General features: G+C 44.2%; 1 protein-coding gene across 1 annotated transcript in view; it reads right to left on the bottom strand.

Annotated features, from left to right (window-relative positions):
• Window positions 1-13,568, bottom strand: part of SMAD4 (SMAD family member 4) — a 322,079-nt gene that overhangs the window by 112,556 nt on the left and 195,955 nt on the right. The window contains exons 5-7 of the mRNA XM_085629829.1: window positions 11,764-11,979; window positions 9,566-9,685; window positions 8,772-8,885 (exon numbers count right to left, since the gene is read on the bottom strand). Coding sequence (XP_085485955.1) covers window positions 8,772-8,885; window positions 9,566-9,685; window positions 11,764-11,979 — 450 coding nt within the window. The remainder of the gene's footprint in view (window positions 1-8,771; window positions 8,886-9,565; window positions 9,686-11,763; window positions 11,980-13,568) is intronic.

Here is a 13,568-nt window from a genome sequence, read left to right as displayed (position 1 = left end):
GGGCTGAGCATCATACGAAGCATTTAGCAAGCAATGACATACCCTACTCGGCTATTCATAATGAGCCACATGTATCAATATTTGAAATAGAGATTGCCTAATTGTGATTTTCTGCGAATCGCAATGAGGTAATCTCTATTCCTAATGTATGAAACTCCATGAGTTTCATTTAGCGAATGTTAGTGGGTCGCAAATCGACCTACCTGATGAATATTAATGAGGTAGGTCGCTATTTGCAACCCATGTGGAATCGCTAGGATCACTTTTTTTTTTTGTTTTAATGCAGGTGCGTTTAACAAAAAAATTAAGTTTTATTTTCATATTTTAAGAGCAGGCAGTGGCTCGTGGGAACACTAGCTGCTCTGGAAAAATGTTTGTACTACCCTCCACAAAAGGGAAGGGGTCCCTTGGGAACCCCTTCCCATTTGCGAAGGGTTACCAGCACCTTGAAGTTGGTGGTAAATGTGAATGTTTTGTGACCGAATTTCGCAATACCTTATTACATACGGCTGCGATTTGGTATTTGGAAGGGACGCCCTAACCATGCCCCTTCCTAACTCCGAATCGCAAACCCTATTTGCGATTCAGTGATAGTTATTAAATCGCAAATAGGGTTTGGCACATCAGAAAAGGCTTTTTTCTGGTCGCAAACATCCAGATTCTGCGAATCAAGCTGTTAGCGAGCAGAAAGGGGGAGGTGAGGGGGGGGGAAGAGTAGAGAAAACACAAAGAAAGAACACCAGAGGGAAAGTAAGCAGAGTTAGAAAAGGAGGGAAAAGAAAAAGGGTAACACCGCATATGCTACTCAGCAAATATATATGTAAGAACCCTGTACTCCAATGCCTTTTTCCAAGATTCTCCCTGCTACAAAACATTTAACAGTGCATGTAAATGAGAGTTTAGTATCTCCGTGCTGAAAGTTTAAAACTGAAAAAAGATATGCTGCTACACTGTGCTATATCAGAAGTCTTTACTCCACCAATCCCTTACTTCAACTATCTTACTCAATCATTCCCATCCTCCTACCGAATACAATGTTTTCTCTCTGGAATTGGCTTCCTACGTGAGGGGCTGATGTGGGCAAGGCAGGCCTGCCTTTGACATTGTGTAGATGTGGGCAAGGCAGGCCTGCCTTTGACATTGTATAAGTGCCAGAGACATCAAAAAGTCATATTTAATGAGCCACTCCTATATAAAGTATGGCCCAAAGGTGAGCCTATACCAGTGGAAGGGAGGACAACAATGAGAAACAGCTCAATGGGTTGGTAAGAGACTTCTATGCAGGTGTCAGATAACCAACATTCGACCCATACCAAAGAAGGAGCAGTAACAAGTGGAGTCAAGGGGTTGGCAGATGGAGTGAGGCAGCTAATGGGTTATCATGTGTATATGTACGCCGATATAAACAACAATATGCGAGTGTCAGTTTTGGTGCCAAGGCGGTTCACTAGAACATAGCGGGATTCATATCCATGTAAAGAAAAATAATAATAATAACTTGAGACACATAAAAGGGTTCACTGCCACATAACGAATACTTACTGCTCATGCCATGACACTATCTAGTATATGATGGGTGCCTAGATGGATGTTAGCGTTTACAGTCTTCAGGGCATCCAGGGGCATCCAGGGGCTAAATGGTGCCAACTGTTTGGCATGGCATTGGCAGAAATACAATAGAACATCTCAATAAATCAATCGGGGGGGTTTAAAGCGCGCTACTGACCCTTGAGGGTCTCAAGGCGATGGAGAGAGGGGGTTAGGGAGGTTCAGCCGTTCCAGGTTATGGCTGCGATGTAGGAGAAGGCTCTTCCATCCGCTCTTGTTCTGCAGATGAGCGGGGTTTCTGCCATGGCGAGGTCGGCGGAGGACAGGTTCCTTTTGGGTACGTAGAAGGAGACTCTTTCGTTGAGGTATTTGGGTCCGATGTTGTGGAGGGATTTGTAGGCGTGGGTGAGCAGTTTGAAGGTTACTCTTTTCTTGACAGTGGAGGTCCCGCAGGTGTTGGGTCATGTGCTCATGCCGTGGAATGTCGAGGATGAGTCTGTCAGATATGTTCTGGATGGTCTGGAGTTTGCGTAGCAGGGATTTGTTGATTCCAGTGTAGAGGGCGTTTCGGTAGTCCAGTCTGCTTGTTAGGAGTGTGTGGGTGACGGCCTTTCTGGCTTTGGGGGGATCCACTTAAAGGCCTTGCGGAGGATGCTGAAGCAGGTGGAGGTGAAGGCGTTGATCTGTCGGGTCATGGTGAGGGAGGAGTCAAGTATGATGCCGCGGTTAGGGGCGTGGTCGGTGGGGGTGCCACGGGTGGAGGGCCACCAGGAGTCTTCCCACGCAGAGGGTGAGGGTCCGAGGACTAGGACTTCTGTCTTCTCTGAGTTAAGTTTCAGACAGCTACTTCTCATCCAGGCTGCGACTTTTCATTCCTTCTTGGATACGCAGTCTGGTGGTTTTGGGGTCATTCGTGAGGGAGGGGATGAGCTGGGTGTCATCGGTGTAGGATACAATGCTGAGTCCATGCTGTCAGACGATTGCGGCGAGGGGGGCCCAGTAGATGTTTTATAGTGTGGGGTTGAGCGATGATCCTTGTGGCACTACGCCGTTGATCTGTTCGGAGAGGAAAGGCAGGAGTCTGATTCTCTGGGTTCTGCCGGCAAGAAGGAGCAGAGCCAGTTGAGGGCGGTTCCCTGTATTCCGGCGTCGTGGAGTCTGTCTGTGAGGGTGCGATGGGAGACAGTGTCAAAGGCTGCGGAGAGGTCGAGTAGGATGAGGGTTGCGGTGTGTCCTTGGTTGAGGAGTGTCCGGAGGTCGTCTGTGGCGGTGAGGAGGGTAGTCTCGGTGCTGTGGTGCTGCGGAATCCGGATTGGGAAGGGTCGAGGATGGAGTTTTCTTCGATGAAGTTAGTCAGCTGGGTGTTGACGATCTTCTCGGTGACTTTGGCTGTGAAGGGAAGGAAGGAGATGGGTCGGTCGTTTTTCAGGTCCGTCGGGTCTGCAGAGGGTTTCTTGAGTAGGGGCTTGACTTCGGCCCGTTTCCAGTCATCGGGGAAGGTGCCGGATTCGAAGGTGGCGTTGATGGTGCGTCGTAGCTGGGGCGCTATTGAGGCGGCAGTTCTGTGGAAGATGTGCGGAGGGCACTGGTCCGTGGTGGCTCCTGAGTGGGTGCTCTTCATGGTTGTGGTGGTATCTTTAGTGGTAACAGGGGTCCAGGCGGTGATGGTGGGCCGGCTATCGTCGCTGGAGGGAAGGGTGGATTCTGGAGTCTTCTTGCTGAAGTTGTCGTAGAGGGCTTTGATTTTCAGGTGGAAGTAGGGGTCGAGCTTGTTGCAGAGGTCTTAGGAAGGGGTGACCTCTGTAGCTTCGCTGTGGGGCTTGGTGAATTGCTGGATGATGTTGAAGAGTTCCTTTGAGTTGCTGGAGTTGGTGAGGATTTTGTTCCAGATGAAGATCTTCTTTGTGGATCTTATGCGTTAGTGGTACTCTGTCATAGCGCTCTTGTAGGTGCTCAGGTCTTCAGTGCTTTTGCTGTTTCCCCATTGTTTTTCGAGGCGTCTGTAGGAGCAGCTGGCTTCTTGGAGGTTGGTGGTGAACCAGGTGGCCTTCAGGGGGCGTCATGTGTCTGTGGCGTGGAGGGGTGCAAGCTTGTCTGCGCAGTTGGTAATCCAATGGTGTAGTTCCTTGGCTGCAGAGTTGGCATCAATCGAGGCGGGGGCTTTTGAGGGTGGAGTTGAGGTGCTCCTCTGTGACCTTGCTCCAGTTCCTTTGCAGATGGTGAGGGGAGGGTTTGAGGGCAGTGGCAGAGTTGAAAGTGAAGTGTATGCCGTGGTGGTCTGTCCAGAGGGGCTGCGGGGTGTGGCTGAAGTGGATGTTGTTCCCACTTGCGAAGACGGGGTCGAGGGTGTGTCCTGCCTTGTGGGTGGGGGTGGTGACGAGCTCTTTCAGTCCGATGTTGGTGAGGTTGTACAGGAGGGCGGTGGTGTTGGGGGTCGCTGAGGTTATTGAGTTGGAAGTTCAGGTCTCCGATGAGTACGTAGTCCATGGAGGCAATGCCATGGGGTTTGATGAGGTCAGCAATAGTAGTGGCGAACAACGAGCGAGGTCCAGGTGGTCTGTAGGCGTGGGGGGCCGCTAAGAGTGGTTTTAGGGCTGGTGTGGATCTTGAAGTGATGGTGTTCGGTGGTGGCAGGCGACTCGCTCGTGGCGGAGGTGGTGAGTCGGAGGGAACTCTTGTGTGCGATGGAGAGTCCTCCTCCCGGGCATTTGGGCAGTCTTTCCTCTGGATCTGGCCGCCGTTGGGAATGGCGGAGACGATGTCTGGGGCGAAGGAGGAGTTGGTTCAGGTTTCCAGGAGGAAGGCGACGTCTGGCGAGAGGGTGTCGAAGAGGTCCCAGATTTCTATGGTGTGTCTGTGCAGGGAGCTCACGTTGAGGATGCACTTCAGGGATTTGGTGGTGTTGGCGTCCGGTGTGGAGGCGGCAGCCGTGGCATTGCGGAGGGTGGTGAGGGTTCGGCAGCAGTGGGTGGTGTTCGGCGTGGACAGCTGGCAGTTGTTTTTTCCGGGGTTGAGTGCGAGGAGGGCAGCTGAGTCGTAGCGGTGGGTGGACGGAGATCCAGGGTCCCTGGCACGGGTCGGGGACGGGCGTAGATGGGCTTGCCTTTAGTGCGCCTTTGGCCATTAAATAGGGATGGGGGAGGAAAGCTCAGCTGGGATCGGCAGGAGAGAGGGGCCGCGGGGAGCAATGGCGGGAAAAAGGGCAGCGAGTAAACGGGTATGGAGATAGGCACAGAAATTAACAATAAATACAGGAACAGAAATGAAACAATGAATACAGGCACATAAATTAACAGTACAATAAATACAACGAAGACAGAAAGAAGAGAACAAAGGCAAAACGGGCACAACAAGGCAGGCAGGCAACAGAGGAAGCAGCAGAGGTAGGCTCGAACACCTACCAGATCCCTATCAACGGCAGCGGCACAACTGCGGAGCTGATGGGGGAAAAAGCAGGTCCCTGACCAGAGGTCGGAGGTCTTGCTTGCTCACCCCTGCAGCCGCCGCCATTAAATAGCGAAGGGGGAGAGAAGCTCAGCTGGGAGTGGGAACAGCAGGGGAGAAGGGCTGCGGGGGAGCAGTGGTGGGGAAAAGGGTAGCGAGTAAATAGGCACGGAGACCGGCACAGAAATTAACAATAAATACATGCACAGAAATGAACAGTACAATGAAGACAGAAGGAAGACAACAAAGGAACAATGGGCACAACAAGGCAGCAGAGGCAGGCTCGAACACCTACCAGATCCCTATCAGCGGCACAACAGCGGAGCTGCTGGGGGAGAGAGCAGTTCCCTTACCGGGGGTCAGAGGTCTTGCTTGCTCACCCCTGCAGCGGCCGCCATTAGGGAGATCAGCTGGGAAGCGGGAACAGCGGGGGGGGGGGGGGGGGTCGAGCCGCGGGGGAGGAGCAGCGGGAAAAAGAGCAGCGAGTAAACGGGCACGGAGACAGGCACAGAAATTTACAATAAATACAGGCACAGAAAGACAGTAAGAAGTCAACAAAGGCAAAACGGGCACAACAAGGCAGGCAGGCAACAGAGGTAGCAGCAGAGGCAGGCTCGAACACCTACCAGATCCCTGTCAGCGGAAGAGGCACAGCAGCAGAGCTGCTGGGGGAGAGAGCAGATCCCTGACCAGAGGTCATGGGTCTTGTCTTGCTTCCTCACCCCTGCAGTGGCCAACATTAAACTGGGAAGGGCGGAGGGAAGCTCAGCTGGGAGGCGGAAACGGCAGGGGGGAACAAGCAATTGGGCACATAACCGCAATGATTGACCATTAAAGACATTTCTAGGAACATGATGAAAGTGACTGATATGAATACATTTACTAAAAATTAACATTAAATATGTGGGTAAAAGAATACATTGTATGGAAAGCTATCAAATTTTTCATGAGAAAAAGAGTAAATTTAAAGAAAATAGTAAGCTGAAATTTACAAAAAATTAAAAGAAAAAACATTACTTATCTATAACCATACTTCTCCAGTGCTGATATTTTTCATATACTGACATACTTATAAGGTCCCCATCATCAATCCATAACCACACCGTCAGTAAAACAAGTTATGCATGTGTTTGTTCAAAAATATACGTCACTTTTTTCTCCACAGAGATGTTAGTGTCCCTCCTACCCAACATCTAACCGAAGGTGGTGGCATTTAGACAACTGAGGAGCAGGCGTTCTCAGAGGTATGATGTGGATGCTCCTGTATGTGGAATCCCACGGATACTACAAAGACAATTTTGTGGATTTGCTACCATAAGGACAAGGGTAGGTGTTCCCTATGGCAACCACCACAATGCCCATACACAGGAGCCATCTTTATATTGTTTCCTTTTACCCACCATCAGATCACCTGGTTTACTTAATACCTCAAATAAATAATATGATTAATGGGGGTCATAGACTGTGACATTAACTCCACATTCAAGTGATGCATATTTCACCTTTTAGGGCCAGTTCTGAGGCTCTATGCTCAAAAGTAGTTTTAATACTGAAAGGCATTTAATGTGTATAAATGGCTTCAGCCTCCTCTTACTCATTTAATTACTGATCAGATTCTTGCCTAGGGTGTTTTGCTATTGAAGTGCCCTGTTCCCTTTGTCTAATACATTTATCAGTTATTACTTAAGGCTTCACCACTGATATTTTGGTCTCCTTGGAAACTGGGAGCATAAATATCGGTTTGCTTTTTGCGTGCCCTATTCTGAACACACATTAGATAGTGAAGTACTAGCGTGATGTGCTTTTATTTTCAGTACCAACCACTTTCTTCCTCTTAAAGATTGAAAAATTATTCAGCTGGTTACTTTGACATCTGAAACTTTTGACTTTATTCTATACTGGGTAGTGAACTACCATTCTACTTGCTCACTTTGCAAGATGCCTCACGAATGGTGGGCTTCACGTTAAGCATCATACTAGTTGCTTTGAAAGTCCGCACCAAAGGAGCCTTTTCCTAAACGCTTCATCAACTAACTCTGTACCGGTCTCTCCTGGAAAAACTTTGGTCTTGGCAGACTCTTTGGAATCCAAAGCTCAAACATAGGCCAAGGCAAACAGTCACCAAATGTTTTACAACAAGCTAGGTGTTTGGCTCTACCTGGCACTCAACACCTGGTACAGAACATAAACTGCCTTTTTTCTAGATCTTAAAAACACAGCACTGCTTGAGCCCCAAAAACTCACAGCAATTTTCACAACCTCATCCGTTGAAAACTCCCGAAATAAAATGGACCCAACCACGACACAGAGGTCTGATATCCCATCCTGATCCAAAGCAAAGAGCATACACACTCGGCTTTTGTGAAGTATAATACTCTTGACGTTGGATCAAATCTTTTGGCCTAAGTACAAGGCAGAGGACATAAACAGCTCTACTGTTCGCAGAACCCCTCTCTGGATCACTCTGTGCCCTCCAAACTACTATTCGTACAATGATAAAGAACAATATTTAGCTCAATCTTAGTAGATAGCATCACAACCTTTCAAGCAGCAATTTACCTGAACTATATGACTTAATGGAATGCCATTTGGTTTGTTTATGTTTCTTTCTCTAGTAAGAATGATATCTATATTGCAAATTGATTGTCATTGACTAAACCGTGCAGACCGTGGACTCAATTGAACACAGTGAACTAACTTGAAGATAACGCGAGGGAAATGAAATGAATATTATGAGCCAGACTCAATGCCTTGACATTAATACTGCATCTTAAAATGACACTGTAAACTCGGCAATCAATGGAAGATCAGAAGACATGCAGTAGCATTATGAACATGTATTCTGGAAAATATGATCTATTAAACAATGAATTGTATGTCTACTTTTGTTAAAGCTCATTTAAAAGATTTTTTTTAAATGGATACTCTGATGTGACACAATAATTCTGATATCACTAGCACAGATTAAAGTTGTCATTCAGCAAACTAAACAAGATAGGAATATGTTCAAAAAAATAAATAAATAATAAAAAAAAAAAACGTTTTTTAGGAAAGGTTCATTATTGCTTGCTTTCCACGTCTGGTCAGTTCAGTGTTCCAGACTGTTTTAAGATTTAGGGTTGTGGAGACATTCTTCTAATGGAAATCGTTTGCCATTTGAGAACAAGCAAAAAGCTGAATATGACTGGCAGATGAAATGTCAACATGTAGAAAGATATGAAAAAGGAGGGCAAAATAAAACTAACCGGCTTTGCAAAGCCAACAGATTATCATCCTATACAAATAGTGCTTAGCCACAATCTATCACACATGGAAGGGCACTGGAAACCATATTGTTCGCAATGGCATAGAGACTAACACATCTGAACAGGAAATACCTATTTCACGCTAATTTTGGTTGTTTATCTTCACATTTTATACCCGAGTTTATAGATAGGATATGCCTCTTTGCTATACTTCATTTGGGAAATTCATTGAGAAGTGGAAAACTAGACCCAATGTACACTTATCATAAAAATGATGTCATGAAACAGGATAATAAAAAAAACAATAATGGATGGTACTTGCCTTCTTATATACTTAAATATATTCACACGTAGGAAAAATAAGTTTAATCGCAGGGAAGGGCACAAAATAAAATTCACAATAAATAGATTCTGATACAGTTATGTCTCTTTAATAAAGTTGGTTGAAAACAAAATGTATAACTAGAAAAAATGATGTAAAGACTTTGCCTTCAATCTAAGAAACATTCCTGGAGAAAAGGAAAAAAAACTTACAGTAATGTCCAGGATGAGGCATGGGTGGATGATGTTGAAGATGTCCGTTCTGGTGATGAGATATATTAGGTGTATAAGCTGCTGTTCTATTTCCAGTCCAAGTTGTAGTGCTGTCTAAAACAGCAACAGAGAAATTTTACTTAAGTGTTACTTCACAACTTTTTCATTCTAAAGCTACAACCAGACTGGGTTCTAATGATAAATACAAGGGCCATGCAGTTTGAGCCCAAAACATAAACGTTTATCCAACATGCAATAATTAAAATCACAACTGAAGAGAAGTAAATTATATAACAAAATGATTCGCAGTAATCAAAAGGGTGCTTTTACATAGTTGTGGGCTCCAATAACAGCAGTCCCTTCATTATATGTACTGCTCATTCATTGTTGGTTCCCTGTACTAGACCAAAACGAACACCATCTCTCTTTTTCTGCTGTTCTACTGTTAGCTATATAATTTCATCAAAACTCCACTTTCTCTTCTCAGCACTGCGTGGGGCCTCTCTGCTCACTTCATCAAGCAATTATTTAACTGCGCTTGAAAAAATGTGCGCTCACAGAACTTGAAGGACTCAGTGCGAGCAAATAAGCTAACTGTGAATTAAATCGTTGAGAGTTCTCTTTATCACACCTTCAAGGGGCAGGTATGATGCAGGAACTCTCAAAGAAGTGCCAATAAGGGGTTTTCTTTTCTCAAGGAACCTAGAAAACCCTCGAAATTAAATACATGAAATCGTGGCTAAACATTAACACAGATGAGATATGCGGTCTACGCACAGCATGTATTCACTTACTGTGATGATATGTAGCTGGCTGAGCTGCAAACCCATTCTGCTGTGTCCCTTGTGGAGGCACTGGTGCAATCTGCAAAAGTCCTTCACTATGGCTCCCTGACAATAAACTGCTGGGTTGACCTAATTAAAACAAATATAATGAAGATGTCATTATCCTTCTAGTCCACCATGACAGATAACCTGTCATGTTATTGCTATGCACCTTTTCTGAATGAAGATTCATTTATACATTATGTGATACACATTGCAACATTCTAATAAGGTGCATGTGGTTCCACTAACATATCCTAGTTAACCCAAAGGAGGCCAGGGTAACTTAACATCTACTTGTATCTCTGGAGAAGACAACTTCATGTAATGAGATGAGAATTACGAACAAAATAACAAAGAAAAAACTTGTTGACATGCATTTCAGAAATAATTCTTCATTATTTTGAATCCCTACTACCACACAAAAAAACAAACCAACTAAAAACATGCAACCCGTTCTTCCTTTGCTGGAAATGAAAACTGTGTGATAAACAAGATATCGCAGAATGACAAAATAATACGAGTAAACAAAAATACAAGTAAAAGTAAGATTGAAGGCAGTGACTTCAGAAGAGGCCTAGGTCGCAGCTTTACAAGAGTATTCCTCGGAGGATCTTACAATTGGCAGTAACTTTAGACCAATGGTCACTTTTAACCCCGGACCCCTTCAATTAATCCCATTTCCTGCAAGGATCTGCTCTCTACGCACATCTTTCTGATACTCATCATCATTTTTGATTCCACATTTACACCAATGACATATTTACTTTTTCATCTGACCCACAAACTCTGATACACTTGCTGCAATTATATCAATCCAGGCATGACTCATTTTCAAAATGTCTTCCTTTGCTTCTAATGTAGTGGTGATATTTCTTTACATTTCTCTGTATAGCACGCAGGTCTTTATACAATACAATTATTTGCTAGTCCAACGTGACTTCCCAGAGGGTTCCACATTTCAAATACTCTGGCTGGAAAGATTGTAAAAGTTCAAAACGTAGTGAAAACAGTATTTTCATAATCAGAAACTGAAGAGCTGCCAATCTGTTTCTCAAAGCTGCTGGTCACATAAAGGAGCATAAGGCTGCTTCCAGTCATTCTGCAGATGCACGCATTCCTACACCTCCTTTCAAAGCCTGGTAAAGTGGTTCCTCAATTAACTAACTGGTGAACAGAGACGTAAGAAGACCGGGTTCTTGAAGCAGGACATAACCATAAATTTAGACTAACCTACACAAGCCCGTTTTCTCCTATTCCCCAAGAAGTGAGATATAAGTATAACTATAATAAAGATAGTAAAGAGGATAGTGTAACCAGTGTTCAGTAAAATAATGTTTCCGAGAGCAACACTGTCAGTACAGAGTACCATCTCAGGGATGCACCAATAATGAAGAATTTGTTGACTAGCAAACGTATCTGAAAGACGAATGTCTAGAACCACGGAGGACAATTTAAATATGCTTCTACTATGTAGGGAGAGGATATACCACGTCTATGATATGTAGGAAATGCTCCACCTCACAATAGTAGCCCTGGAGGTAGACTTCTTAGCACCTGCAATTTAGATCATCCGCCCTGTAAGTTTTCAAAACTAGTGTGGCTGAAGCAACAATCAAGGTATCATCAGTATAGAACCTATGCCAGACTGTAAAAATATCTTTCCAGAAGGGCTGAATAAATAGGTTAGGAGTTTCATCTTTGAGATTTTAAAGTATCTTCTTGCACAATGGAAAGGAGGTGGGAAATTGACAGTACAAAAATGTCACTATCTTCTTGTGCTTCTGATAAGAGTGAGGTTCATGGATAAGAGACAAGCAAGCCCACCTCAGTCAAGTTATACCTAAAACTAGGAAAGACTTCAACTTTCCTGTATATAAATAATGAGCATGCATGGTGAGCGAGACTTTGGTAAAAGAAGCAAAACACATAACAATTCATTAATGATGTGGAGTTTGGTTTGTCTAGACAGGTGCATTAGTAAGTCGTAATTTTTAAGAAGACTGTTTGTAAATGGTTGATCACTGTTGGGTGGCAATTTTTTTCCAGACATAACTGTACAAATACAAAATTGCAATCTCTTCTCTCTCCTTTGCTTTAAATTACCTTTCTCAAAAGTAAACTACGTCACAGCAAACGAAAAAAAAATCAAAAACAATATGGCTTACTTGTTGATGCCACAGGAATGCTGGAAAAGCTAGAAGCACTTGGAGTACTGGGTTCAGAAGCCAGCAAGGAAGAATTGCTGTAAGTGTCAGAAGATGATCTGTTGCTTGCTTGGTGTTGGATGGTTTGAATTGAAAGTCCATCAGCAGACGATAAGGACTGTGGTCCTTCAACATAGTCATGAACGTATTCATCCTTCACTAACATACTAGAAGGAGCTGGGGAAAAATAATACACCTGTTAAATATTTATACACAAAGCATGTAAGAAATCCATTAAGTAAGAACAAATAATGAAATGTATTTGATTATCAGCCCCTTTCAGGGGCTACAGTAAAACTCTTCTGCTCCTCGTTAAAGTCCATTCTATTGAATCCTATTTCTAGACCACGGTATGCTGAAGCCCAATACCTCATCCAGTCTATGATGCTCAAATAGAACCTCACTGGTTAGAAATTCAGGCCATGCAGGAGGGTCGAAGGGAGAGAGCGAGGACACTGGCGAGCAAGAGTAGAATTCAATATAATATATTTTACCATAGTGTTTACATACTGAATCTGTTTAAAGTCGAAAGAAGGGTTGAGGCAATAATAATGTATTTGAGATACACGGTAAGGAGAGAAAGACCATGTTTGGGAACCACCCGCCTTAATCAATTGTGTCTATATGTCAGATTAATTAATAGCCACTACCAATTACTGTGTATGGCAGATAAACTGGGTAAAGGCTTTGAGTTCTTAATAGTGTCAGGCCCTTGTATGTCTCTGCACTTCTGGGTGTATTATATGATGCTAGGTACTTGGTAGTTTAGCCTTTTCAGGAATTCTTTCTACTTCATTTTTGAAAATCTGTCTTTCATTGTAAAATCTCATGTTGCTTCATATGAAGGACAGGAACTAAAAAAGTGAGTGCCATCTTTTTTAGGGGTCAGTTTTGGATTGCTTACAGGGCCATCTTTTCCACTTACTAGTCCATCATAGCTCATGCAACATTATTCCACATTGTGCCTACTAATTAATGATCAATTAATTTGCTATTATTAAAGGGGTTCACCACCCAACCACAGATTCCCCACCTTTTGAATATTTCTCAGGGGTTGGACTGAATCTGGAAAGTTTTGAGCAGTACCTCTATGAACTGGTAGGTGGTGCCACTCGGCTCCGCACTGACGCTGTTCTGTTAGATATGATGTGCAAGCCAATGTATACGCAACTCCCGTGACATCAATTGCTTTCAAGGCTATTCGCTCACCCAGACACACAGCCCTAACAGCAAATTGGCTTTGATCAGAGAGAAGACTCTAGAGTTGCAATCTTATTAGTGCATAGAGTCCAATTCACAGAATGGAAGGGTCGGTGAGCAATTTGCAGTTAGATAGAACCTCTGTCAGAAAGGTAAGTAACTTATTCTACTGATAGAGACTTTTAACTGGAGATTTCTCACCTTTTGAATAAATACCACAGCAGTACCTATTTGGAGGTGGGATTGTGATGGGACAAACTAAAAAGTCCAGTAGGACACAGTGGGCAAAATGCCCCTCTCTGCGTTATTGGCTATACAGACAGTAGTGCTTTCTAAATGGATGGAGTTACACTCACTTTACTTCCTGGAAGATGTCCAGGATAGGAAATCCATGTGCAACACTGCGATAGCAGCTGTGGCACTGGTGGAGTAAGTTTGCAGCCCTTCTGGAGGCTGCTTTGTGGCCACTGCGTACAAGATTTTAATGCGGAGAATGATCCTGCGAGAGATAGCCCTGTTCTGCATGGATGTGTCTCTTCCTGCTCCAGTAAACCTCACTTTTTTCC

This window comes from Triturus cristatus, chromosome 2_1 (genome assembly GCF_964204655.1).
Source record: "Triturus cristatus chromosome 2_1, aTriCri1.1, whole genome shotgun sequence".
In the NCBI taxonomy this organism is placed as follows: domain Eukaryota; kingdom Metazoa; phylum Chordata; class Amphibia; order Caudata; family Salamandridae; genus Triturus; species Triturus cristatus.
Note: the sequence above shows the minus strand (reverse complement) of the source record. Positions and strands in the feature narration are given on the sequence as shown.